The 26,335-nt window shown below is 49.2% G+C and overlaps 1 protein-coding gene across 8 annotated transcripts in view; it reads right to left on the bottom strand.

The window, feature by feature from the left end:
• The window catches only part of CSPG5 (chondroitin sulfate proteoglycan 5), a 243,428-nt gene that overhangs the window by 95,140 nt on the left and 121,953 nt on the right, over positions 1-26,335 (bottom strand). For all 8 annotated transcript variants that reach the window (XM_085628627.1, XM_085628633.1, XM_085628631.1 and 5 more), the window contains exon 3: positions 14,608-14,796. In XM_085628627.1, the coding sequence (XP_085484753.1) occupies positions 14,608-14,796 (189 nt within the window). The remainder of the gene's footprint in view (positions 1-14,607; positions 14,797-26,335) is intronic.

A 26,335-nucleotide genomic window follows, 5' to 3' on the forward strand; every position in this document is an offset into this window, starting at 1 on the left:
GCTGGAATTTAGGTGACAGTGAGCACACTTTCTGAAAACAGCAAGTTGGTTTATTGTGACAAAGTAAGTGCATTTGCAATGCAAATCGTATGTTTTAGTAATAATGTATGCTAATTTGGGAATACGCTGATACTGTGCCATATTTTCCTTGATGACATAGGACACTTTCTTCCTGCGGAGGTGGTTAATTGTTGACTCGTGGACTTTTTCATAGCATTACACTGACAACATTTTATGACCTTACTATTACCACGTTGTAGAAATACCTTCTGAGACCTGAGCCAGTAACGTTAGAGTAGCCTGTGCCTGCTGCCTGAGCCAGTAGTAATTCACTAAATTAGGGATACCTCTGTTGTCTGAGTCCTTAAACTGTGAAAAAATATATAATTTTTAATTTCTCGTTCTTTCCCTTCATTATAGATTCTGAGTCTTAATCTACTTAGTAGGAAAGTGCTTGGTTTGGGGGGGGGGGGGGGGGGGGCGGAAACAAAGTGCAGGGTGCGTCAAAGTTTTTCAAAGACGTCCCCCACCCTGCTGCTGGCCTATACCAAGAGATGTGGATTTGATTCCCACTCATTCCTCCTTCTTCCAGCACCCAACTCTTCCTCTCCCTTTTTCTCACTCATACAATTTCTTTTTCATCCCTGTTTTCTCGGTTTGTCACTGTTTTGCAATTTGTCTGTTCCTCTTCCATTCTACCTTATCTGCCTTTCTCGGTCTCTTCCTCTGTGGTAAAGCATGATAATAAAATTTAAGTTGTGGTCTCCAAAATGGAGTGTCGGTGCCCACCAATAAAATCACTAATAATCATAATAATTTGTAGATTTATAAAGGGCGGCATATCACCCGTGAGGGTATCCAGGCACAAATATGGCACCGTAGAAGGAGGGACAGGTTATGGAAAAAAAGAAAAATAGAAGGTCGAAGTTAAGGAAAAATGCTTTATACTGTTGAAAGGTGTCGAAGGTTGAGTCAATAGCATACCCACGTTATTTAAAATTGTCTTTGTAGTGAAATTCCTTGGTTAATTGCTCTGTATGAAAGGCACTATTATGACTCATTCATTTCCAGGTTTTTTTGGGTTGGGGGGGGTCACCACTAAATAATACTGGAAATAGTAGGGTTCCCTCTGCGGAGCATGAAGTATTGAAATATTTATTAACGCTCGTTCACAACTGCCTCTAAAACCTGGGGTGGTAAATGTATCACTTGACCCAACTTTTTATGTTATTTTATTTTGTATTTTTCTTGGAGCATGGACTTTATTTCTGTCTTGAACAGGGCAGACTTTCTTGCTTTGCTAAGCTTGGGCAGGGTATTTATGCCCTACCTGATCTAAAGTTCATGAGCGCTTACTGGTAATGAAAATTAAAATAATATTTAACAAAATAATTCTGGCCCGTGGTCTTTTAGCGTCTGCCAATGGTACATTTTACCATTTGGGAGCACAGGACTCGTTCAGCCTCTGAAGACACAGCGCCTCGCTTAGTTCTGGCCCGGCTGCAATGTGAGCGCTCTTGGCCAAAGATCAGAGAACAAACTGAAAAAAGCACCTTGCATCTGTCTGAACCGGCATCCATTCCAATGGAGAGAGCTGACATTATATCAGTTCCACATTTCTAAATGCTTCCATTGTCTTCCCAAAATTAAAAAAAATCATTGATTTCTGAAGTCAAAAGTCGGCTAATATTGGGCTTTGGTAAAATTAGAGCAAATTTGTTTGAATAGGAAAGTGAAATTTTATGTCTGAATAGCTCGTTGTGAAGGACATTAAAGCTTAATTTGTGCGGGGAGAGGGTACTTATATTTGATCATCAGTCAGGGCAACAGAGAGAAAAGCATAAAAGTGCGAAAGAAGGAGAACGATAAAGAGAGAAATTAGGGATGAAAAAGAACCTGCAAGAGTAAGATAAAGTATTAGGAAGTGTAGGATGGTGGAAGAAAAAATAAATGAGATGTAATTAAGGCTAGGCAGTCTTGCCATTCAGCAAGTACAGCATTATCAGTGCCAGATGTGGTCTCCTAAGAAAAACTATTGGCCCTGCACTTTCTTTTACAAATAAACCTCTACATACTGAGAATCCAAAACCAGCTCAAGAGACACCAGAGATTCCTACGCACACTCTGTGGAATTATAAGGGTTCCAAACACTGCGACTGGGGAGAGATTTTCAAATCCACAGCCCTCAGAGCCTCACAGTCCAACGCAGCACCTCTTACCTGGCTCTTGGGGTCAGGGGCAGAGCACCTTCCACCTCTCTGCACTGTCGCTGACAGTCCGCTACGCCGCCTCCAGTTCAATCGAGGCCGCCTGCGAGGAGGACTACAGCCCCCAGCGTCCACGCGGCGTCCCGCCCACATCCGCCGGAGAAGCGCGCCCGGAGGCGCTACATCAACAGACGCTTCCCCCGCGTCGCGGGACGCGCGCGGGCATCGCCGGCCGTCTGTGGCCGTCAGAGGCAGGAGGAGGCTGGGCTGGGCCACATCCCTTGTTTCTGCTAGACCTGTGAGTACATATTCCGGTTTCGTACCTACTAAACTATGTCTACCCGTTCTGGTAAACTGTTAAGGAATGAAGGCGTAAGGGGGCCAAATACAGCAAGCCCCATTATTGGATCTATGGACCGCTTCATTACCAGGGTGGCGGCGGTGATTGATAAGGAGATTGCAATGTCTGAGCGGCGTTTATCTGAGGTCTACCTCCCTTCGAGACGTTCATCCCTGGGGGGCGATGCTCAATCATCACTTATAACTGCAAGTACCCAGTCCCAGGACGATATTGCGCCTAGTGTTTTTGGTACTTCCTTAAACCCACCCCAGTTGGTCGACATTGAACAAAATATAGGAAGGCTAGAAAGTTTGGCTGCTCTTTTTCCAATAGTCACCATGGAGCCAGATGGTCTTGGTAAACAGATTGCATCATCATCCATCAATGTCCCAAGTGAACCCACTACTGTTGTGGATCCTCTATTTTCGTCCACCTCGCTCTTGGGATTACCAGTAGGGGAGATAGATAGGTCCCCCAATAATTCCCAAACAACCATCATTAGACAGGAGAATAGGCCCTTAAGCAAAAAGGTTCGTAAACGTAAAAGGGGCTGCCCAGTTAGACAGGCCGCGCTTTATCAAAATTCAAGAAAGCCTTTTGGAGTGGGTATGAGAACTTCAAGGGCCAAAGCTGTAGCGAATAAACTGGCCATACCCGGGGATGTTGTAAACTCTCCTGAGGAGCCACACTCTGGCCCAAATAGCGCGAAACTTTTAAAGTTTACGGACTTAGCAACGGTAGGAAATATTCTTGAGAAGGTTTATAGACTCTTGAATCCGTTGCTAACTCAAGTCAAAGGCCTTGGGGATAGGATCGACAAACTCGAGCAATCAACCCTTGACGGCTTTCACGCACTTAAAGTAGCAGTTAAACAAACAAGTAGAGTGACCGAAGCTAAGAACTTGGTCGCAACCGGAAACGTGCCTTCATCTCAGGGAGCCTCTAAGCATCCACTATGTTGTGAGAAGGGAGCTTCTAATAGCCCATCTACTACAGCTTCCACATCCATTCCAAGTCCCAAAGCAGGACTTTTGCAAAAGGGTCCTCAATCCCAGATAGTGCCCGATAAAAATAAACCTAAGTCTCCCCGACAGAAGCAACCACAGGTAGTGAGTCGTATAATGGAAATTCCTAAAAAACAAGGGGCTTGCACCAACTCTAGCAGGTTAGCCTTAGAGAAATCCCTTAGGTCCGTCCCCCATCCTATCACCAGATCGACCCTTACACCTGCCCCAAGCAAACAAGTGAGTCAAATTCCCCCAGTAAATCTTCCACCAGACTGTCAACCCTTTGCGGCAGTCATGGTTAATGTGCCTCCTTTAAAAGACGGCCAGTGGGAAAATCATCAATCACTTAAGAATAAGTGTATCCACTGGCTAAAGGCAAATAAGCCAATCCCGCTAGGTGTGGATGGCATTATACTGAGTGTTCGTAGAGTGGACTGGGTTGGACACGGAGAAAAAACACAGGAGGGGGACTGTATAATTGTAAATTTCCAAGATCCAAGAGTGGTACCATCAATTTGTACCCCTGTTCCTAATATGGGGGTCCCGGGGGTTAAAGTGGTAGACCTTTCCTTCTTTTACCCCAGGCAAATCATTGACTCTACCGGTCGAGGCTTAAGTCCCCCTGTTCTTGATCAGAATAGGAATGGGTTTTCAGGGGTCTCCAGGGAGAAACATTTGTGTTCAGCGGGACCCATTTGACTGGAAGTTGGGCAGAGAGTAGATTCAGTGGAAATATTATCACTTAGCAAAAGTAAGCCTGCAAGTGGGATAGGTGACCTTACACCCACCTTGCAAGACCCTTGCTGTCCTCACGTTTTCCCGAGGAGCTCTACAGGCGGGGACATTCCGGTGCCCTGCAGCACTCCGGCTGTGACGGACCTTGTCTTTAAGGTTTTCAGCTGGAATGTCGCGGGGATTGCAGGAAAGCTGCCCCTGGCTGACTTTACTACGCAGGTTGACGAGCACTCTCTGTGCCTCTTCCAAGAGACATGGAGTTGTGTGCCGGTCCACAGGGTGGGTTTTTCCTCCTATTTCTCCTCTGCGCATGTCTCAACTTCAGGGAGGGGGCGCCCAGCCGGTGGCCTCCTTATCTGGGTTGCGGCATCTCTCGATTGCAGAATTATGGATTTCCCCACAGGTTCTCCTGACATTCAAAACATAACTTTAATAGACCGAAGGGGGAGAGTTGTTTTAAACGTTTATAATGTTTATGCCCGGGGAACCGTGGGCGGGAGAAAGTCTCCTATAATATCATTACTCGAGACTTTGTTAAACAACACCCCACATAAGTCTTGTACACTGGTTGCAGGTGACATGAACTGTACATTCGAGCCTTTGGGTTCGGACGTCTCCCTCGACCAAGAAGAGGAGGACACTAGGTGGGGGATTCCGGCTCTGGAAATCCCACCGATCAAGAGGTGGTCAGAAGTGGCGCTTCAGTTATACTCCCTGAGCCTTGAATTCAATCTAAGGGCTGTTAATGGGAGGACACCCTCGGATAGGCTGGGTGCTCACACGTATAATAGGCCCGGACATACCTCTAGGTTAGATTATCTCTTAGTAGACGTGTGTCTTTGGCCCTATGTAAGGGACATGCAGGTGGTCCCCTCGGTTGAAAGCGACCATAACCCGCTTTCTTTAAGTATGGCTCAGTGGTGGCGTCACTCAAGTAAGGTCCCTATAAATCAAGTAGCAGCACCACCTGAGGTATCGGAAGTCTCCCCTTGTGGCAGGCGAATTAAATGGGCCAAACTGGTTTTATCAGAGGGGAAGGTAGAAGAAATAAAATCTCTCCTAAACCATACAGTACTAAACCTTGGAACATCGTCGGAAGGTGTGGGTAGAGTGAGTGGGCTCTTTGTCTCCCTGACTGATGCCTTGACTAATGTCTTTACCCTTCATCATAATAAATTGGGTAATAAACTCTCTAAAAAACCCCCTGAGGGTTGGTATTCCCAACCATGTAGGGTTCTTAAGGCTAAGTTAGTTGGGGCGATTAAAGCTAAGTCCCGTCTTGAGATACAGGAAGCAAGGAGGGCCTACAATAACTCTCTTAAACTAGCCAGGAGGGAGTGGGAAGATAAATATTGGGATGACCTGCTCCAGGCCAGCAAAAGTAGAGACCCAAGGGCATTTTGGAAACTTATAAGTGCACGGAAAAACCCCGATGCACTTATGAGACCCTGTAACATCCCGCCACAAAGCTGGGTAAAGCACTTTGGGTCTTTATACCTCCCTCCAGAAGGGGATTGTAATGCGGGGATGGCTCTTACGCATATAATTGAACCTCATGCCTACGACCTCTTTACTCCGCTAGAACTTGAGGGGGTTATAGGGTGGGTAGCCCCACGCAAGGCTGCGGGTCCCGATGGCCTCCCGGGAGACCTTATGAGGGCATACCCAGCTGAATGGGCACGGGTCATAGCAGCGCTACTTAACGACATCATGATGGGAGGGGCAGTACCTGAATCCTGGAAAGGGGCGGTGGTGGTCCCAGTTTATAAAAAAGGGTGCAGGGAAGCTCCAGGTAATTACCGACCCATAAGTCTGATCGACTCCACCCAAAAGATAGCAGGTAAAGCTATCCTCGGAAGGATCCTCCATTGGGTGGAGGAGAATAAAATTCTTTCAGACTTTCAGGCAGGTTTTCGGGTCGGAATGGGGACAATTGAGCAGGTGTTTAGGCTGATATTACTGGGGTGGAAGGTGGTGGAACTGGGCAAGGGCAGCCTTTATTTGGCCTTTATAGACCTGAAGACTGCCTTTGACCTAGTCCCCCGAGAGGATCTTTGGAGGGTACTTCTCGAGCTGGGCTTACCCCCTTACATCTTGTCACTTCTTATCAACCTTCACGCCCATACCTTTGCCCAGGTCCGCTGGGGTAAAAACGGTGAACTTACTGAGAAGATTCCAGTCTCTAGGGGCGTAAGGCAGGGCTGCGTTTTGGCTCCAACCCTATTTTCACTTTATGTGAATGGGGTGGTAAAACATCTCCAGCAAGAACCAGCCGACGCCCCCTGTCTCGGTGGAGTCCGGATCCCCACCCTGTTATTTGCGGACGACACGCTCCTGATTTCGAAGACCCCTCAAGGTCTCCAGAAATTACTAACACGATTTCAGGAGTTCTGTGATGCAAGAGGATTAACAATAAACGTGGATAAAACAAAATATCTAGTCCTAAATCCTCCTAAGAAACTGGGCCGCCCCCCGACTCTAAATTCGACACCCCTAGAGAAAGTAGCCGAATTTGACTACCTGGGTATCCGGATTACGGATAGGATGTCCTGGGTTAGTCATATTGATAAAATGGTCCTCAGCCATAGGAGAGTGGGAGGTGCCCTTATGAGGGAGTTCAGGGCCTCTCCAAGAAGATCACTCACCCCAGTAGTTGACATTTACAAGGCTAAAGTAGTGTCATCAGCCTTGTATGGGGCAGAACTGTGGGGCCATTGCTGTTTGAAAGATCTAGAGACAGCGGAGAGTAAGTTATTGAAATCTCTTATCTCCGTTCCCCTGAGTACTCCATCCGTACCTGTCCGGTTGGACATGGGCTGCAAAAATATTAAAGACCAGGCCCAGCTTCGCCCGCTTTTGTTATGGACAAGAATCTGGAGGGGTGAAGAATTGAAATCTTATGCTGATGCCTTGGGAGAAATTATGAGTCTGGGGGGCTGGGCCAAAATAAAGTGGCTTAGAGATACCAAAAAGCTCTTGGAGAATGTCGGTCTAGGAGGCTGCTGGTCATCACGTTCAGCCCCTACAAAAGAAGTTGTCAAGGCGCATTATTGGAACTGGTGTGCGGAGCGGCTAAATACAACCTCCAACCACTGCAAGTCGACTGTCGCCTTTTTGCAAATTAAAGACACTGTGGCTTTTGAACCCTACCTGGACTTGATAACTCTCCCTTATGACCGAGCCCTTTATTTCAAATTCAGAGTTGGATGCCTCCCCCTAGGTGCATTGGTATCGAGTTGGTCACCTGTGCCCCGCATTTCTCCCAATTGTGCATGTTGCCCTAGCAAGGTTGAGACTATTGTACACGTTTTATTTGCTTGCCCGGATTATGCAAGGCCCAGGGGTGTCTGGTTGAAACCCCTCTGTCGCAATATGGGCACACGTAGTCACCTTGAGGCCCTGCGCATTTTAACGACGGACACTTCCCCCCTTTTTGTGTGTGGAATTGCGAAATTTTTAAAGTGGTCCTGGCTCATTCGCTGCAAGAGATTGTCAGTAGCTGTTTAATTCTTTTTTAGATAATTTATTATGGGAAATTTATGCCCTTTTTTATATTCTTATGTTTTTCATACTGGCTTCTTGTAACTGTGATTTTTATGTGTCTATTGTATTTTTTATGTGCTTACAAGATATCTTGCATATCGAATAAAAGCTTATGACTGACTGACAAATGACAAAGGAAGAAGATGCCAACAGTAGCACCCCGTCTTTAAGGGCCATGGGGCCTCGCCATCCCTCCCACCTTTTTGCAAACATGAAGAGTGCCTGTCAGGCTGAGCAACGGTCAACCTGTCAGACACTCTTTATGGTCAAGGCAGGCAGCTAGAAGCTGGACATGTGCTAAATGCGCAGGCATAAGCGTGGCCAAGATGGTGACCGAGTAGGATGTAAAACTTGGCCTCTCCGTCCTTGGCGCCTCCCGGCTTCCCCCAGCCTGTCTAGCTGAGGCGGGGATATAGAGCAGAGTATGTGAGAAAGCTGAGGGGCTGTGGAGACCCTCTCTGGATCGAGAACTGATCCCGGGAGGCGTTTCACTCCCTAACGGGAGAGGAGAGGCGGAGGCCTGCAGGAGCAAACCCAAGGAGCCGGAGCATCGCGCAATCGCCCCACATCGGAGGTAGGGGGCGGCCTTTCTCTTGTCCCAATCCACCCGAGCAGCCAAGAGAGATGTAGGGCTCAACCCTGCATTTTGGGAGTCCCCAAAGACATCACGCGGATGAAGCCGGGGGCGAGGGGGAACGAGGTGAGCAGGCGGCCTAAAGAGGATTACGGAAGAGGTGGTGGTGAAGCGAGCTGCTAGAAGCCTACATCCGGAAGACCCAAACTGAGAGGACGAAGATGCAAGAGTCTGGGACCGCATCAAAGCAGCGCATCGCCATTGGAGGCCTTTGGGGAGAGAGAGAGAGAGAGGCCTAGGGGGCATGGGCGCAACTTCCCAGGTACCGGCAGAGACACAATAGGGCTGGATCTGGTCAACGTCCCCAGCAGGAAACCCAGAGAGCAGGTGATCTCATTGAGCTGCTGAGTACGGGGCAACGACTGGCGTGCCAGGGAGGTATGTCTGGCCCGCTCTAAAGGCCTTGAGTTGAGGAGTGTGGAGAGGGCTGTGAGGAGTGGAGCCCCTCGTAAGGAAGCGTTCTTGCCCTCTGGAGGCAGCCGGTGAGTGCAGAGGAACCTCGGACCACAAGCGACTCTGGCGTACATCGCCTACGGGGGGCGAGAAGCAGAAGGGTGCCAACGTTGGGAGAAATATCTGGAGAAGAGGAGGGACACAGTGCAGGGTGCCGGAGCTAGCTGTGGCCCAGGTCAAGGAGGTGGGCATGGGGGGGCAGGGTCCCCGAAGAGGTCGGTGTGCCCAGGAGGTGCAAACTTTAGAGGAAGCAAATGGCAGCACCACCCGTCAAGTCCCGAGATGGAGGCTTGGAGGTTAAGGGAGCCTATGGGTAGCCCCCCTGCTCCTGAACAGCGCATCAGAGGAGGGTCGGAGAGGCAGTTTATCAACAAGGAGCGTTGGGCTTGAGGAAGGGCAAATGGGCCTAGGGCAGAGCAGCCTTGGACATTGAAGCCCAGGCGAGACGCCCCTAGGAGGACATCACTGGGAGCTGAAATGGAGAGGCCCACGTGAGTGTCAGAGGTGCGAGGAGAGCGACCTCTGGAGGGGCGAAACGGACATTGTTGTTTACGGGACACAACTGGAGGCTGACAGTAGAGCACTTGGTCCGCCACACAGCGGGAGCAGAGGCTTTGTCCAGATTCGGTCGGTCCGTGCAAAAAAAGGAGGTACACTTGAGGGCGTGTTCACGAAAGCGATGGGCCCCCAGGATGGGAAAGGCCAGAGGATGAGTGGGAGGGCGGCCTCATCTACTGGAGAGGACACGAAAGCTCGGTGAAAGACATTGAGGACCGAGTGGATGCTCTGGAGGGGCGCGTGTGACGATGAAATAGAGCAATTACAGCCGGAGATAATATGGCACACAGATCAGCAGTTGGATCTGCAGGGGGACCTTGAGAACCGCCTTAGACGGAATAGCATCTAGATTAGGGGGGCCCCGCAGGAGGTGGAACATGGAGATGTGGATGCCTACATGGTTGAGAATTAATAGCTACTTGGCGGGAGGCACGGTGACTCACCGTACGGTGGTCCAAGGGGCCAGTTTGGAGACAGCGATTGGAGTGGATGATGTTGTTTCAGTTATTTTAAGGCTGAAGACAACAAAGTCGCCTGTACCAGACAGCTTCCAGGCGGCTTTTTATATGACCTTTTGTAGGGAAATAGCCCCTCTTCTTACTAGGGTCTTCTACTCTACCAAGGGCCATACACCCTCCTGCCCTTAATGGCAGAGTCGTCAATAACGGTCATAGCAAAACTGGGGAAAGATAAACGTCAATGTGGGTCTTACCGGCCCATTTCCCTCTTAAATGTGGACCTGAAGCTGTTGACAAGTATTCCAGTGGCCCATTTTGCACATCTCATGCTTGGATTAGTGGAGCCCGACCATGCGGGGTTCATTCCGACCAGACAATGTGTGGACAACACAAAGCGGATCTTGCACTTGATAGACAAGGTCACTCGCTCGCTCGCAATGCAAAATTATGCTTTTTTCCGTAGACGCGGAAAAATTGTTTGACTGCGTCCATTGGCCTTATCTGGCAGAGACGCTAGCACACTTTGGCCTGGGTGAGAGATTCCGTGCTTGAGTGTTAAGCAGATACGGCACGCCAGTGGCCTTGGTAAAAGTCAATGGCCAAAGCTCAGATCGTTCCCCGAACCGTTGCGCTTTGTCCCTCCTACTTTTTGCACTCTATATGTAGCCATTTGCACAAAGAGTCAGTAATAATCCAGGGGTGTCAGGAGTGCACTTTGGGGTGGAGGAGCACCTTATAACACTGTACACCGACAATGTGCTAGTCGCATTAGAAACCCGGGGAGGACACTCCCGAGCTTTTTAGAGGAGGCATGGCAGTTAGGGGCGGGTTCGGGATTCCACATAAACCTCTCCAAATCTCAGGCCCTGGACCTTACTGTTGCTCCAGAGACCCAGGAGGGTCTTTCACGGGTGTTCTCGATTCAATATGCCCCGCGGTCCATTTCATGCCTGGGCCTAAATCTTGCCCCGACTATAGCAGAGGTGACAAACCTGAACTATTGTGATTTGCTGAGAAGGGTGAAGGCAGACTTAGCACACTGGCGGTTTTATTTGCTTTCTTGGGTTGGACGAGTGGCCACCTTAAAAATTACGATGTTACCCAAAATTCTGTATTTATTCCAAACCCTTCCACTTCAACCTCCAAATGGGATGCTGCCGCAACTGGAGGGAGAGCTGCAGCAATTTGTGTGGGCTGGTAGACGCCCTCGGATGAGCGGAGAACATAGCTTGTGCTCGCCCTTGAGGGGTGGCTTAGGGGTTCCGTGTTTGCTCCACTACTATCCGGCTTCGCAGCTTAGGTATTTAGTGGAATGGTCGTGTCCGGAGTCCGAAAAGTGATGGTTATTTATGGACAGGGCATTAGCAGAATCGGACGTGTGGACAGTCTTTTTTTCTGGCACGTACCCACTGCCCGACGGATCTTTACTTATCCCTAGTCTCCCAACCCACACTGCAAGTTTGGGACGCGGTGGCGGGCCGAAGGAGGTTCACATCTGCTCCTTCCCCCCTCACTCCTGTGGTGGCAAATGGGGACTTTACTCCAGGCCTGAATGTCAACACATTCAAGATTTGGCAGAGGCCGGAGTGCCGATCAGTGGGACACTTTTTCGATGAGGAGAGCCCCATATCATATGACACCTTGCGTGCCAAACTCGTGATACCAGAGAGGGAGAGATATCGATACACCCACATAAGGCAGTGGTTGATGCAACCTGCAGTGAGGGAGGCGGCACAACGCCCCCTGACCAAATATGAGAGGGGGCTGTTGCGTAAGGACACAGAGAGGAGCCCAATTACTGAACTGTGTGGGCTCTTGTAGGAGGGGAAGTTCGACCAGAAGTTCCCTACACAACTCCGGTGGGAGCGGGAGATAGGCAGACAATTATCTACAAGAGAATGTCACAACATTTTTTGCCGAGCGCGGCATTCAGCTTCAAATGCTACCAGTACAGAGACAGCAACAAAAATTGCTACATACTGGTACTTAACACCAGAAAGATTGTATCGGGGAACCAGAAACGTAGCAATAGGTGTTGGAGGAATGGGGACCCTGGTACACATACTCTGGGAGCATCCCAAATTGAAACAGTTTTGGGATGAGGTGTTGCGTGACATCAACACATACTTTGACCCCCAAGTACCTAAGTTTCCCTCTTACACAGTGTTAAATCTCCCTAACACACTTACATTCCCGCTTCGATCTAGACGAGGCAAACATATGGCTTTGGTATTGGGGGAGAAACATCAATCCATATTGGCCGTATGGGGGACAGAGAGGGCACTGACTCGATTAAATTGGCTACACAAGATGTGGCACATATTGGGGATGGAGAGGCTTTCCTTGTCCCTGATATAATAAGGTAACGCATACCAAAAAAAATAAGGCTCCTCTCTCAGGAATTCACGGAGATTACCTTCCCTAGATTCGTGCAATTGCTCAGCCTTGCGGTGCAATCGGAGTGATCCTGTAGTCTGTTAGACCGGGAGAAATGGCATTGTCATGGATCTTTTTTGTAAATACAAGACCGGTAAGAGCACCCGGAAGTGGTGGAGGGTAGTTGGGTGGGGGGTGGGGAGTTGTTTATGGAAAAGTTGTCTGAGAGGTCCGATGCTTATTCATGATGATAAGAAATATATTGTGATTGTATTGTCTGGCCTCTGGTTCGAACAATAAAACAAAATTGAAACTTAAATGCACAGGCGCCTGGCCGTTTGAGCTGAACTTTGCCGGGCTGAAGATATCACAGCCCTGTTGGCATGACATCCTCAGTCCAGCAAAGCCATTTTGGTCCTCCTCCTTTTTGACCACAGCACGTGTCACAGATAGACTCGGACCTGGGCGCTTTAGTCTTAATTCCTGAAGTGCCCAGGGCCAACTGTCCATCAGAGACGCCTCATCAGAAGAGTGGGGTGGGGTCAGAAGTCTCACTGACCTCTTCCCACTATGTGATGAGTAAGAGACTGCCTCCCGGCTCTTCTCATTGGCTGACCCATAACAAGGTCAGCCAATGAGAGGTCGCAGCAGTCTCAACCCTACAGGAACCACTGAGGCTTCCCTCCCGCTACCCAAGATAACAAATGTGACGGTGTTTTTTTTATGTTTGAAGCAAGCGTACGAGTGTGTGGGTGTGTATCTATGAATGTATGTGTATGCATGCATGCGTGCTGTGAATGGTGAGTGCATGTGCTTGTGAATAGTGAGTGAATGTGTGCATGCTTATGAATGGATGGGTATCAGTCAGTTTGCATGTAGATGACTGAGTGTGAGAATGTGTGTCCGCAAGTGACTTGCCTGCCTCCTGCTCGAATAACCAGTCGCCACTTGGTACTAACTGAAGAATGCAGAGACACCAATCTAATAACTGAAGCCCACTTAGAGTATAGCTGCTGGTCCACAAGGTTGTGTTCCTTTCATCTCGTTAAGTAACACATAGGGGGCGGCAGATGACGACAGCTATCCTCCTCCAGTCACCTGCTTCGAGCTTCATCTTGACGCACTGACCCTACTAAGGGTCTGGTTTAGAGTTCAGCGGGCATTCACTCCATCCCAAACGTGATAGATATTCCGTCCGCCATATTACAAATGCCATTGGATATAATGTGGACGGGATATCCATCAGGCTTTGGACACAGTAAGCCATCCGCTAAACTTTAAATCAGGCCCTTAGTTTTTTATCAGCTTTATTGTTGCCTTTTTCTGTAGTAGAAGGCTGTTGTGTTGAAAATCCCTCCTACAAACAGATCCAAGACTTTTGACAGCCTTTTCAGTAGATTTTAGGTATTTATTTTTTATGCATTTACACAAGTATGGATTCAAATTTACTTGAGTCGCATTATGTGCATTTCAGAGCAACCTCTATTTTTTTGTTTTGAAAAAGTGAATTCACACCTAATATTTTTCAACTTTAATTATATTTTTTCCAGAAACCAAATTTAGTGAGCCACTACTAGCTTGTGAAGAACTGAACATATTGAAACAATATTAACTTGTTAATGCCATTGATTTAGTCAGCTATTAGTACCTTGCTAATAACCTATAACTGCACAAGGATATATGAAACGTCCAGATTTCACACCTGTAAATATTGAGATATTCCAAATTTGCATTAAAATCAGTTTTAAAATATAGGTTTTGCAGGAAAAGAAATGTAAAGTGACTTTTTTCAGTACTCTTATTACTGAATCAAGCATATCTACCGGCAAAAACGGGAAAACGTCACCAGAGACATAAATGAAAGAAAATTTGAATGGTTATGAACGTAGTGAAATGTCAAAATGATCAATTTCGCCAAATTATGCAAGCATGCTTATAATTTTGTGTATCCTCAGAGCAAGACAGCAATATACCAATAAGCGAAACTGAAGATGCTGAGTAATGCCTATTAACTAAGCCTAGCTTCCACTCATTTCTTTTTTATGCCATAGATCTGAACACACCAAATGACGTGGACCCTTCTTAAAGGATCATCGCCTTTTCAATAAGTGACTTGGACTCTTCCAGCTGAAAAGGGGATCCTCCATGTTCCAATCGGTGAAACGGACTCTCTCCTTTCCCCCACTTGCACCAGATAGGGCCCGGTCTTTCCTTTCTCTGGCATAATGGCTTAACTACCTAGGCCCTTCCAGATTTCAGATTCCACCAACCCCATAAGATGGCCACTCCCACTTACTTCCGCTTGCGCAGTTTGTAGTTCTCCGTTTTCAACAGGTAGAGCTTCTTCGCAAAGAAGACAGTCATCATGAAGAGTAGTAGCACCACCAGGGCAGCGGCTCCCACCGCCACGCACATCACCTGGAAGTCAGTGATGATGGACTCACAGCGCAAGCCCTTGTGCCAGATGTAGTCCTGGGTGTTGCACCTAAGAGGGGAACAGGAGGGGAAATTCAGGCGTTATAAAGGCAAAACAGCAATATGAACAAGTTCGAGTGTAATTGATCTGCCTATTACCCGTAAAAGTGAATATATACACAGAAGCAGGGCAGGGGCACACTGGCTGTGCCTGATTCCAAGTTTTCAAACTCTCGAAAGGATAGATTTACAAATAGCTTTGTTTCCCCCTCTCTGGATCATACTCACATGAGGTTCTATAGAGCTTCATTACTGTAGACATTGACTTACACAGGAGAGGGCTAGAGGGCTTCATTTGGGTGATTGCAAGCAATACAATGGAAAGGTGCGTGGGAGCTATTCTCAGTGACATCCTTGGCTTCTGTAACGCCCTGAACGTCTCAGGATCGTTTAACAGACACGACAATGAGGACGCAACCACTAGTGAAGGGTTAGTTGTTTTAATGAAGGCAAATATAATACAAAGAATAAACAAAAGTTATAGTCACTGGAATCCTCCAGGCTAAGTACGTTACCAGCCCACAGCACGGATGGTCCTAACCGTCCTCTGCATATACGCCGGTCCCGGCGTATGCCAACAGAGGGCAGAAATGAAATGGCCGACAATGCCAATCGGTAGGCTGTGAGGGGCACGAAGAGTGTTGGGGAGAATCGAGGAGTCAGGGAAACACCCAGCCGGGGTCTCTACCTGAAGGGAGCAGCCGCTCAACCTCTTCCTCAGACTGCACCGGGACGCGGAGTCACCTCCTGGTGATGTGTCACCGATACCCCAATCACAAGCCAGAAGACTGAACCGAGAGCAGCCGCTCGATCGATCCTGTGGACTTCCGAGTCTGTAACGCGGCAAACACCTCCTGGTGTGCGTTACAGCTGGCAGTCCCTGTGTCTCTGGTCGGGCTGGGAGTTACGACTCCAACCAGCAAAAGCGCCACTGCGCTTGGACTCAGCCGAGTCAAAAAGCGAAGCTCAATGGTTGACCGGTAGAGCTTCCGGGTCCTTCACAGGTGACGATGGGGCAAGACACGGCCCAGGGAGTAACGACTCGACCTACCTCCGTTCTTGCCTTACTGGAGCACCACTCCGGAACACTGCTCTTCACGAAGCAGGTACGTCGGTGTGAACACAATATCCGACAGCTTTGTACCTCCCGGTTCCTCCCTTTATAGGGCGTGTTTTCCTTGAGTTATGTAACAGCTCTCCTGTTTACATAAGGGCGTGTTTCCTTGAGTTATGTAACAGCTCTCCTGTTTACATAAGGGCGTGTTTCCCTTGAGTTATGTAACAGCTCTCCTGTTTACATAAGGGCGTGTTTTCCTTGAGTTATGTAACAGCTCTTCTGTTTACATAACCTCTCAACCGCTAAGCATCCTGGGAGATGTAGTCCGTTTTCGCTGGTTACCGTTTTCCTCCCCTCGTATGACAGGAATTCTTGACAGTACATCCTCCCTCTCAGCGGCTCCCCACGGGTCCAGCGCTGGCAGGAAAACGCCGATGGAACAAGGAGACCAAGCGCGGAGCATGAACCCCTTCAGCCGGTTCCCATGAATGCTCCTCCGGGCCATAGCCTTTCCACGCAACCAGGTACCACAGCTTCCCCCTGCGCCATTTGGACGCCCGTATGCCCGACACTTCATACTCCACCTCCGACTCCACGCATACCGGCCGAGGTGTCCCAGACGGCTTGGAGGGTGCTGGTTTGAGCAATGATACATGAAAGACAGGGTGTATCCGCAATGACTGGGGCAAGCACACCTTCACGTTCACGGGACCCATACACTTGGTAATTCGATAGGGGCCCATGTACTTGGGATGGAACACACTGTTCTTTCGAAACCTCATGTTTCTTGTGGATATCCAGACGTAGTCTCCAGTGCGGTACAGTGGCCCGGGCCTTCTCTTCCTATCTGCCGCAGCCTTGTATCTTCTCTTGGCCTCTATTAGGACAGCCCTTGAGCGCATCAATGTGTCTTTTATGTGTGCCACCCTGTCCGCTGTGGCGGGAATCCTGTCCTCTCTGAACGGATGTAGAAATGGCAAGAACCTGGGATGTTGGCCATAGTTGCTATAGAACGGAGATGACTGTGTGGAGCTGTGAGTGGCGTTGTTATAGGCTATCTCTGCAACCCATAGCAAGTCGACCTATTCTTCCCTGCCCTGGTCCACAAAACATCGCAGATACTGTTTGAGCGTTTGGTTCAGGCGCTCGGTTTGGCCGTCCGTTTGAGGGTGGTAGCTGGTGGACAGGGCGGTCTTAACATGCAGCGCAGTGCACCAAGTCTTCCAGAATTGCGCAGTAAACTGCGACCCCCGGTCCGACACGATCACCCCAGGTAATCCATGCAGTCGTACCACATTCTTTAGGAGTAGTGACGCCAATTCCCCGGCCGTAGGGACTCTCTTGCAGGGGATGAAGTGCCCCATTTTCGTCAAGTAATCCACCACCACCAGTATTGCCGTCATCCCCTGGTCTACCGGTAGGCCCACCACGAAGTCCAGTGATATGCTATCCCATGGTCTATCCGGGGTTGGAAGTGGATGTAAGAGCCCTTGGGTTCGGCCATGGTCGGCCTTCATGGTAGCACACGTAGGACACTCCTGTCCCCACCTCCTGACATCCACTCTCATGGTTGGCCACCAGAAATGCCGTCCCATGCTAGCCACCGTTTTTTCAAAGCCCAAATGACCTGCGCATGGAGAGTCATGGCACCAGATGAATGCTTGTTTCCTTAGCCTAGGCGTGGGTATCAATAGGCACCTGCCCTTCAGGGGTATCCCGTCCTTCAGCTGCCATTCTCTGTGACTGAGGAGCCACCTCCGCCATGCGAATGACCTGATCCCTCTCTTTATTCCCCTCAGGAAAGTATCCGGTTGGATAACCCCCAATACCATCCTCGGGGAAATGATGGAACGCTCGGTCGCAGGCAATGGTTCCTTAACTGCAGATTGACGGGACAGGGCGTCCGCCTTTCGGTTTTCCGTCCCCGGCCGATATGTGATGCGGAAGTTGAACCCCGCAAAGAAGATCATCCACCGCAGCTGCCTGGGAGAAAGGTGTCTAGTGGCCGTCATGAACTGTAGGTTCCGATGGTCCGTGTACACCGATACCACATGTCTTGCCCCCATCAACCAATGCCTCCATTCGGTGAAGGCGTCCTTGATTGCGAGAAGCTCCTTCTCCGCAATATGGTAGTTGCGTTCGGCGTCGTTGAGTTTGCGGGACATGTACGCAACGGGATGAAGCACCCCTGTGTCGTGGTTGCGTTGGGACAAGATAGCCCCCAGCGCCACATCCGACGCGTCCGCTTCCACCACGTAGGGGAGATCCGGATCGGGGTGAGCCAACACCGGCGCCTTACCAAAGGCGCTTTTCAGGGCCTCAAAGGCTTTGTTCGCTTCAGGGGACCAGACAAACTCCTTGGACTTCCTCAGTAGCTGTGTGATTGGGGCCACCACTCCTGAAAATCCATCTATGAACCGCCTGTAAAAGTTGGCGAAGCCAATGAAACTTTGGACGTCCTTCACGCTTTGGGGCACCGGCCATTCTTTCACCGCCTTGATCTTTCGTTCTGCCATCTCCTGTCCCTCTGGACTCAGCATCACTCCGAGGAATTCCACGGATGTGACGTGGAAGTCACACTTGCTGAGTTTACAAAACAGCATGTTTTCCCTCAGCTTTTGGAGCACAGCTTTGACGTGGTGTACGTGCTCCTCCACACTGGACGAATAGATGAGGATGTCGTCGATATATACGACCACGTAGATATCCAACTCCTCTCTGAATACCTCATTCAAAAAGTACTGAAAGGCTGCCGGGGCGTTGCACAGACCGAACGGCATGACGAGGTACTCAAAAAGGCCGAACCTGGTCTTAAAGGCGGTCTTCCACTCGTCTCCGTCCCTCATGCGCACCAGATGGTATGCCCCTTTCAAATCCAACTTGGTGTAGATACAAGCTTTCTTGACCTGTTCCAGAAGTACACTGATGAGAGGCAAGGGGTACCGATTTTTTATGGTTATCGCATTCAATGCCCTAAAGTCCACACAGGCTCTCAGCTCCCCATTAGCCTTCGGGATGAAGAAGAGTGGCGAGGCGGCCGGAGACTTGGACGGGCGGATGAATCCTAGCTTGAGAAGTTTATCCAGGTACCCCCGGAGATGCACGTTTTCAGGCTCCGTCAGGGCATACAGCCTGCCGCTGGGAACGCTGGCCCCTGGCACCAGGTCGATCTGGCAGTCAAACTGTCTATGTGGTGGTAGCACTTCCGCCTTCACCTCATCAAATACATCCTCAAAACTGTGATAAGCCTGGGGGAGAGCCACATCTTTTTCTGCCGCTGTAGCCACAGTCTGACTCCCGCTCTCATCTGCGTCAAGGGATTCCGTTCTTATTCCACAATGCAGGATGCAATACGGTGACGTCATTTCGATGCGATGTGTTGGCCAATCCACAAAGGGGTTGTGTTTCTGTAGCCACGGCAATCCCAATATGACGCCATATTGGGGCGCTCGGATGATGTTAAAATCGATTTGTTCCAAATGGTTCCACCCATATCTCATCGGAAGGACCCCCGTGTGCTGCCCGATGGGCCCCGTCACCAATCGCCTTCCGTCTACAGCATAGACGTCTTCGGGTACAGCTTTGGGAAGAAGCACTAGCCCTAGCCTGCATGCCTCATTGTGGTCCATAAACATGCCAGTGGCCCCTGAATCCACCATGGCCACAACGGGTATCCACTGGTCATGCACTCCCACGTGCACCGTGATAAACAGGTGTCGTTGTCCCTTAGTGACCGAGTTGGAAAGTGAAGGGATGGATGAGTGACTCCGAGATGCCCCTTCTCTGGTCTTGGAGTCCTCTAGTTTTCCGCCGGTATGTCCACCACGGCTGTTACCGACCGGTTGGCCCGATAACGTGACGTCTTCGGTTTGGCAGGGCATTCACGTACGTAGTGGCCTTTTTTGCCACAATATAGGCACAATCCTTGTTTACGGCGTGACTCTTTCTCCGTGGCTGTGAGGCTCGCTCGTATTGCGCCGATGTCCATGGGTTCTCCCTTGGATGCGGTGGAAGTTTCAGGACTTCCCACCGTCACATCGGATGGAAGGGATTTTCCTTTTCTCCCATGATCCCCCTTTCTTTCACTTAGCCTATGTTCCAGCCGTAATACCAGGTTGATAAGGCCCTCACATGTCTTGGGTTGAGGGTCAATATGAGCCACGGCGTCCTTGAGCTCATCGCACAGCCCTTGATGGAAGAGCGCCGTCTGTTTAGCAACAGGCCACTTGGTTTCCGCAACCAGCCTTCGGAACGCGTTGAGATACTGCACCAGGTCGTTGGATCCCTGTCTCAACTCAAGCATTTCACGGTCCGCCGTGTACGAGTCAGCCCTTCTGTCGAATACCTTCAGGAATTCCTCGCGAAAAGCACCCCAATCACATAAGAGGGGGTCGTCCCTACTCACCAGAGGTACGGCCCATTGTGCCGCGTTTCCAGCCAAATAGGATATAAGGAAAGCCACACGAGCCTGACTCGTGGGGAACGCCTTTGGTTTGCACGATAAATGTTGCGCCACTTGTGTGAGGAATATCTGCACTGTGTTAGGATCCCCACTGTACCTCTCTGGTGTCACCAAGGGGATGGCTACCGGCATTTCCACTACTACCGCAGGGGTCTGATTCGTGAGGGAGGTGCTGGGCGTGAGCGGGTCCAATTGGATAGCATCCAGTCTGGCTTTTACATCGGCTGTTTCTTGCCTAGAGGCAGCCACTTCAACTTGCATGGCCGCTAAAGCAGCCAGCACATCATCAAGTGTTGCCATGTCTGTTATCGACCGGGAGACAGTTAGTGTTATTAAGGTCGGATATTTTGTAACGCCCTGAACGTCTCAGGATCGTTTAACAGACACGACAATGAGGACGCAACCACTAGTGAAGGGTTAGTTGTTTTAATGAAGGCAAATATAATACAAAGAATAAACAAAAGTTATAGTCACTGGAATCCTCCAGGCTAAGTACGTTACCAGCCCACAGCACGGATGGTCCTAACCGTCCTCTGCATATACGCCGGTCCCGGCGTATGCCAACAGAGGGCAGAAATGAAATGGCCGACAATGCCAATCGGTAGGCTGTGAGGGGCACGAAGAGTGTTGGGGAGAATCGAGGAGTCAGGGAAACACCCAGCCGGGGTCTCTACCTGAAGGGAGCAGCCGCTCAACCTCTTCCTCAGACTGCACCGGGACGCGGAGTCACCTCCTGGTGATGTGTCACCGATACCCCAATCACAAGCCAGAAGACTGAACCGAGAGCAGCCGCTCGATCGATCCTGTGGACTTCCGAGTCTGTAACGCGGCAAACACCTCCTGGTGTGCGTTACAGCTGGCAGTCCCTGTGTCTCTGGTTGGGCTGGGAGTTACGACTCCAACCAGCAAAAGCGCCACTGCGCTTGGACTCAGCCGAGTCAAAAAGCGAAGCTCAATGGTTGACCGGTAGAGCTTCCGGGTCCTTCACAGGTGACGATGGGGCAAGACACGGCCCAGGGAGTAACGACTCGACCTACCTCCGTTCTTGCCTTACTGGAGCACCACTCCGGAACACTGCTCTTCACGAAGCAGGTACGTCGGTGTGAACACAATATCCGACAGCTTTGTACCTCCCGGTTCCTCCCTTTATAGGGCGTGTTTTCCTTGAGTTATGTAACAGCTCTCCTGTTTACATAAGGGCGTGTTTCCTTGAGTTATGTAACAGCTCTCCTGTTTACATAAGGGCGTGTTTCCCTTGAGTTATGTAACAGCTCTCCTGTTTACATAAGGGCGTGTTTTCCTTGAGTTATGTAAAAGCTCTCCTGTTTACATAAGGGCGTGTTTCCCTTGAGTTATGTAACAGCTCTCCTGTTTACATAAGGGCGTGTTTTCCTTGAGTTATGTAACAGCTCTCCTGTTTACATAACCTCTCAACCGCTAAGCATCCTGGGAGATGTAGTCCGTTTTCGCTGGTTACCGTTTTCCTCCCCTCGTATGACAGGAATTCTTGACAGCTTCACAACTCTGTTGCCTGGGTGCCTCCTTTTGGTCCTCTAATCTCGGAACCTTATCAATGCAATAATGAAATCCACACACTTTCAACTTTATTCAACTCAGACCCTGAGACAAGGTGGCTACACCAGCCACTTTGCTGGTGATTGAGAAAATCCACATTTTCGCACAGAATGTCGGTACCATATGGATATCAGGGAATACATTACTCCCTCAAACAGCTGGCATCACAAACTTCAAATTCAACTGAACCCTAAGTAGGGAGTTCACTTATCCTTCACACAATTCACCCGTGTGAGTAAGGCAACCTTCGTTTTGATTTCTAATAGGGTCTGTCGCTTTCCTTACTGATAGCACAAGAGAAGCAATTTTAAAAAGTTATGTTAAATATCAGGTTGTTTTAACCTTTAAACAGGGAGCTTTGCATACATGTACCAGTCTCACTACCATATGATGTCAACCTTTAGAAAGCTCCAGACACAACCTACACAGGCGGGCGAAACAAGTTGCACCAAACAATTCTCATCTCCATATTTCAATCAAGAGAAATTCTCTGTCAATCACATGTTGGCGGTGTCCACCAATTGTTGGACATGTTACTCGTCCACTGAGGTTGTTCTACCATTTTACAGACACGAACAACTAAACAGCTTCTGTTGGCCTTCAGTTATGAGCCAACGCCATAAGCCCATAAATAACATACAGAATTTAGCCATTATTCTCGACATATTCCTTTCTTTGGACTTCCAAGCTCATCTTTCTTTCTCAATTATCAATGCATTGGTCCAGTCAAGACTGGGCTACCTAAACTAAATCTAACTAGCCTCCCGTGTTAAACTGACCCCTTGCCTTGAATTAGGGTAGAACGCCGCAGTCCGTTTGGTTGCAGGCTGTCCCATATGTGACCACATTACGCCAATCAGATCACTTCTTCGGCTGTCAATACGCGACAGAAACATTTATATTCAGTGACCATAGTGCACAAAGCCAATCAGAATACACCTACATTTTGGCTTCCAAACTCTCCTGCCACATGCCCATCAGAAATCTGTGCTCTGCAGCACAAATCTAGATCTGTATCTTAAGGAGACATTTTCCATTACTATGAATAAGCTTTGGCATTAAGTGACTGTACATATGTTCTGAATCTCGCCTCCACTTTTTCAGAAAACTATTGAAGACTTGGCTTTGTAATAAGTAAATATGTCATGTAAAGTGGGAGTTCATTAAATTGTATGTCTTGCATCTAAAACGCCAGGAGGCTTCTGCGTAAATGTGCTAAACACATTTCCATAATATAACACGTGTCGGTAGAAGTACTCATATCATTTTGGATGAGTATACTTGTTTGATTGACTCCCAACTTGTCAAAAGACTACAAGGTCTGGAAAATAAGCCTGTTTGCATAGCACCCGAATGTCTCAAAGTACTGATCACTTGACAAAAAACCCGTGAGCCGCAGTACGCCATAATAAAGAATGTTCCTGGTCACTGTAATGATTTCTCGACATATGCTTTGCACTCTAAATAACTGTAAACACTATTCTAGAGATGAATGATATAGGCATTTACCAGTGATAAATTGAAAAACAATTCATGCTAGGGGCCCTTCTTCTGAACTAAGTATGGGGGACAATTTGACCTCATCTCTCCCTATCACAAGCATTAACAAGGACCTGGGCCTTCTAAAACCTAGGATGCATCCTAGACCTACAGCAGATCTAAAATGGACTCCTTGACAACAGTGAAACCCCATCCAGCCTGTCCCTTCAAACTAAGGTTGGTGGCCATACACTTGCATCCATCTAGGTATCACCCATATAATGTCATATAATGGGAGCTCAAAGAATCTGGGATCGTCATCATTCCCAGATGTCTCTGGCAAGCTGCAGGGATTGAGTAGGCACTAGGAGGGTGTGATACTAAAATACTGTGTATTAAACATTGGCGTGAATATATACCTACTCGCACTAAATCGTCAAGGTAAGACGATGTGAGCCGAAGAATATTAAATCCATACCTCCCTGTGTTGGTATTTGATCATTTGTAGTTGATATATGTGCAGGTTGATATTTTCTGTGGACAATATTTTGACATAAAACCCACCAGAAGTCCCTTGGAGAACTTGCCCACCAGTGACTTGAGTCAGCATAGTGCTGACCCGACCAGCCCGTGGGTCTGTAATGGTCCTATCCAGTCTCCGAGCGTGTTCATCCAGCTGCAAGAACTCCCAAGAGTACCACATTCTCTTACTCCCCCTGCGTCTGGTTGAAGAGCCAGAGTCCTACTTTGTTGTTCTTAACAACAACTAGAATAATCTCATCTCAAGGAAATACTGTCACTCGCTGGCAGAATGCCAAGTAATCAGCCTCCAGGCTGTGACATCAATCATGCCACATTGTGCCCTTACTAAAGCTAAGAACTCTCCATCTGTCTCTCTGGGCATACCTCTCTGGCACTCACTAAATAGCTCTCAAGGACATTTTACACATACAGACTCTATTAAGGCAGTAAACCTGGAGGACAAACCCTTCTACAAACTCGCTTGTACGATGAGCACTGTACAATGCTAGATGCGAATTAACCGACTGTGCTTGACTCCTACTTATTGGCTCTCCTTAGACAGATAGATGCACTTATAGCTTTCCAATCTTATCCTGAGCAATAGTACACAGAAGATTAAAGAAATGAATGAAACCCCAGCAAGTCATCCACATCTTCCTTTGTTCACTATGCAGTCTCTTAAAGGGGATTTTGGGTTTGAACGGCACCAATAGACACAAAGGAGCAGCTGGTGAACTATAAACCATAATTTTGCTTCAAACACAAACAAAAAGATCTTTACAAAAAAAGAGAAAGCAGACAAAATCACAATTTGATATGGTACAAAACAATAGGTTTAAAATGTTATAATACAGGAACCTCTCTGAATAGGGAGAAGCATCACTAGGCTGCATTTGGACATGGCTGAACACAAGCCGCTGAAGGAGGAGGTGTATTGTCCTCAAAGACCACCTGACAGTCCCTTTTGGGTCATGGACCATCACTGCTGGAAGTAACTCAAGGTGGGTGGAGAAATTGAAGCTACTTTGTACCCAAAGTCTGTTGCTGGGACCGTTTCTCTCCCATGAACCCAGGTTGTAACTGGGAGTTATTTCTTTGGTGAAGTACCAATGACCTGTGGTTACTCAGGCTACTTTCTTTGATCCTTACCTCATTCGACCAGCATACTTTCCCCCGCCACACTTTTAACCTCCAGCCCAATTAATTCACTCTGAAGAGTTTCTCAAGGTGGGGGGTGGGAAGGGGGGTGGTGCATGGCTAACTGGCCAAGATTGTAGATGCGTGATTCCGCGGCTCTGCATCAGCCCGGCCTTTATCCCGGCAATTCCACCACCCTGGGCGCCATCGTCCCCAGCGACCACAGTGTCCCTAAAGTCCTGGGAGACTGGATGCTGTGTGGGAGCCACTCGTGCTCGGACAGCTTGGGCCTGGCAAAGAAGATGGCAGCCGGGCCTACGACTGCTGAAAGAGGCCTGAGCGGTGCTTGACAGGTGAAGTAATGAGGCCCACATCAGCACTTGTGGTCAGGGTGTATGGACCTGGGAGTTGTCTGCAGTGATCCCCGGGGCCCTACTGAGATGTGCCATGCTCCAAGGGCTGCGCAGAGAAAGGACCCCTGTGGGAGCCGCTCATTCCTGGACAGCTTGGGTCTGGCAAAGAATATGACAGGCGGGTTTATGGCTGCTGAGCGAGGACAGGGCTACTAGCGGCAGGTGAAGACCTGAGGCCTGCATCGGCACTTGAGGTCAGAGTGTGCAGAGCATGTATTTGTTGGCCTGGACTCCCGGGACCCAGCTGAGACATACCCTGGCCCACGGTCCGCACAAAGAAGGGGATCTGCAGAGGGTCGTGGTGAACGGGTGAAGAGGGGCAGCGGATCCCGCTTTGCCTGTGGGAGGAGTAACTGGACCGGGGTCACGGGGAGCGGGGAGTTAGGAGGGCCCTCTCCCCCATCAAAGAAACGTGGGCTTTGCGGGTGGGGATGGTAGGAGAACGGGCACCTCTGCGCCTGCTTTGCAGTGCTCCCTGCACCCTCGTGCAGAGGGAGCGGCCCATCAGGGAGAGAGCAGTGTGTAATTCCGTGACCGGAGCCAAGTGGGAAGATGCTGGTCTGAGGTCGTATGTTGCGGGAGCTGCTCTCCCTGTGAACTGTTCTAAACTGAGCCCTGGTGCGGCCTGGGCTCACCCTCTTGCCCCTGCTGTGGTGACCGGTGTGAGGTGAGTCTTTCCGCAGGATAGATACTGGCGGATTTGGCCAAAAGGTTCCTTCCCTGCTTGGAACTGTGGACACCAGGTGTCCCTTGCCTTGCAATAGATCCCCTTTGTGTTGGCCCAGGCACCTTGCCCCTCACTAGTGGAAAGCCGGAGTGGACGTAGGCAGCGGTGCATCTGTTTCCCTCCACCCTCTCCCAGGCCTATACTCACTGCCAGGGGGTGCTTGGCATCTTGCTCCTC

The sequence above is a fragment of the Triturus cristatus genome, chromosome 10 (assembly GCF_964204655.1).
Source record: "Triturus cristatus chromosome 10, aTriCri1.1, whole genome shotgun sequence".
NCBI lineage: Eukaryota > Metazoa > Chordata > Amphibia > Caudata > Salamandridae > Triturus > Triturus cristatus.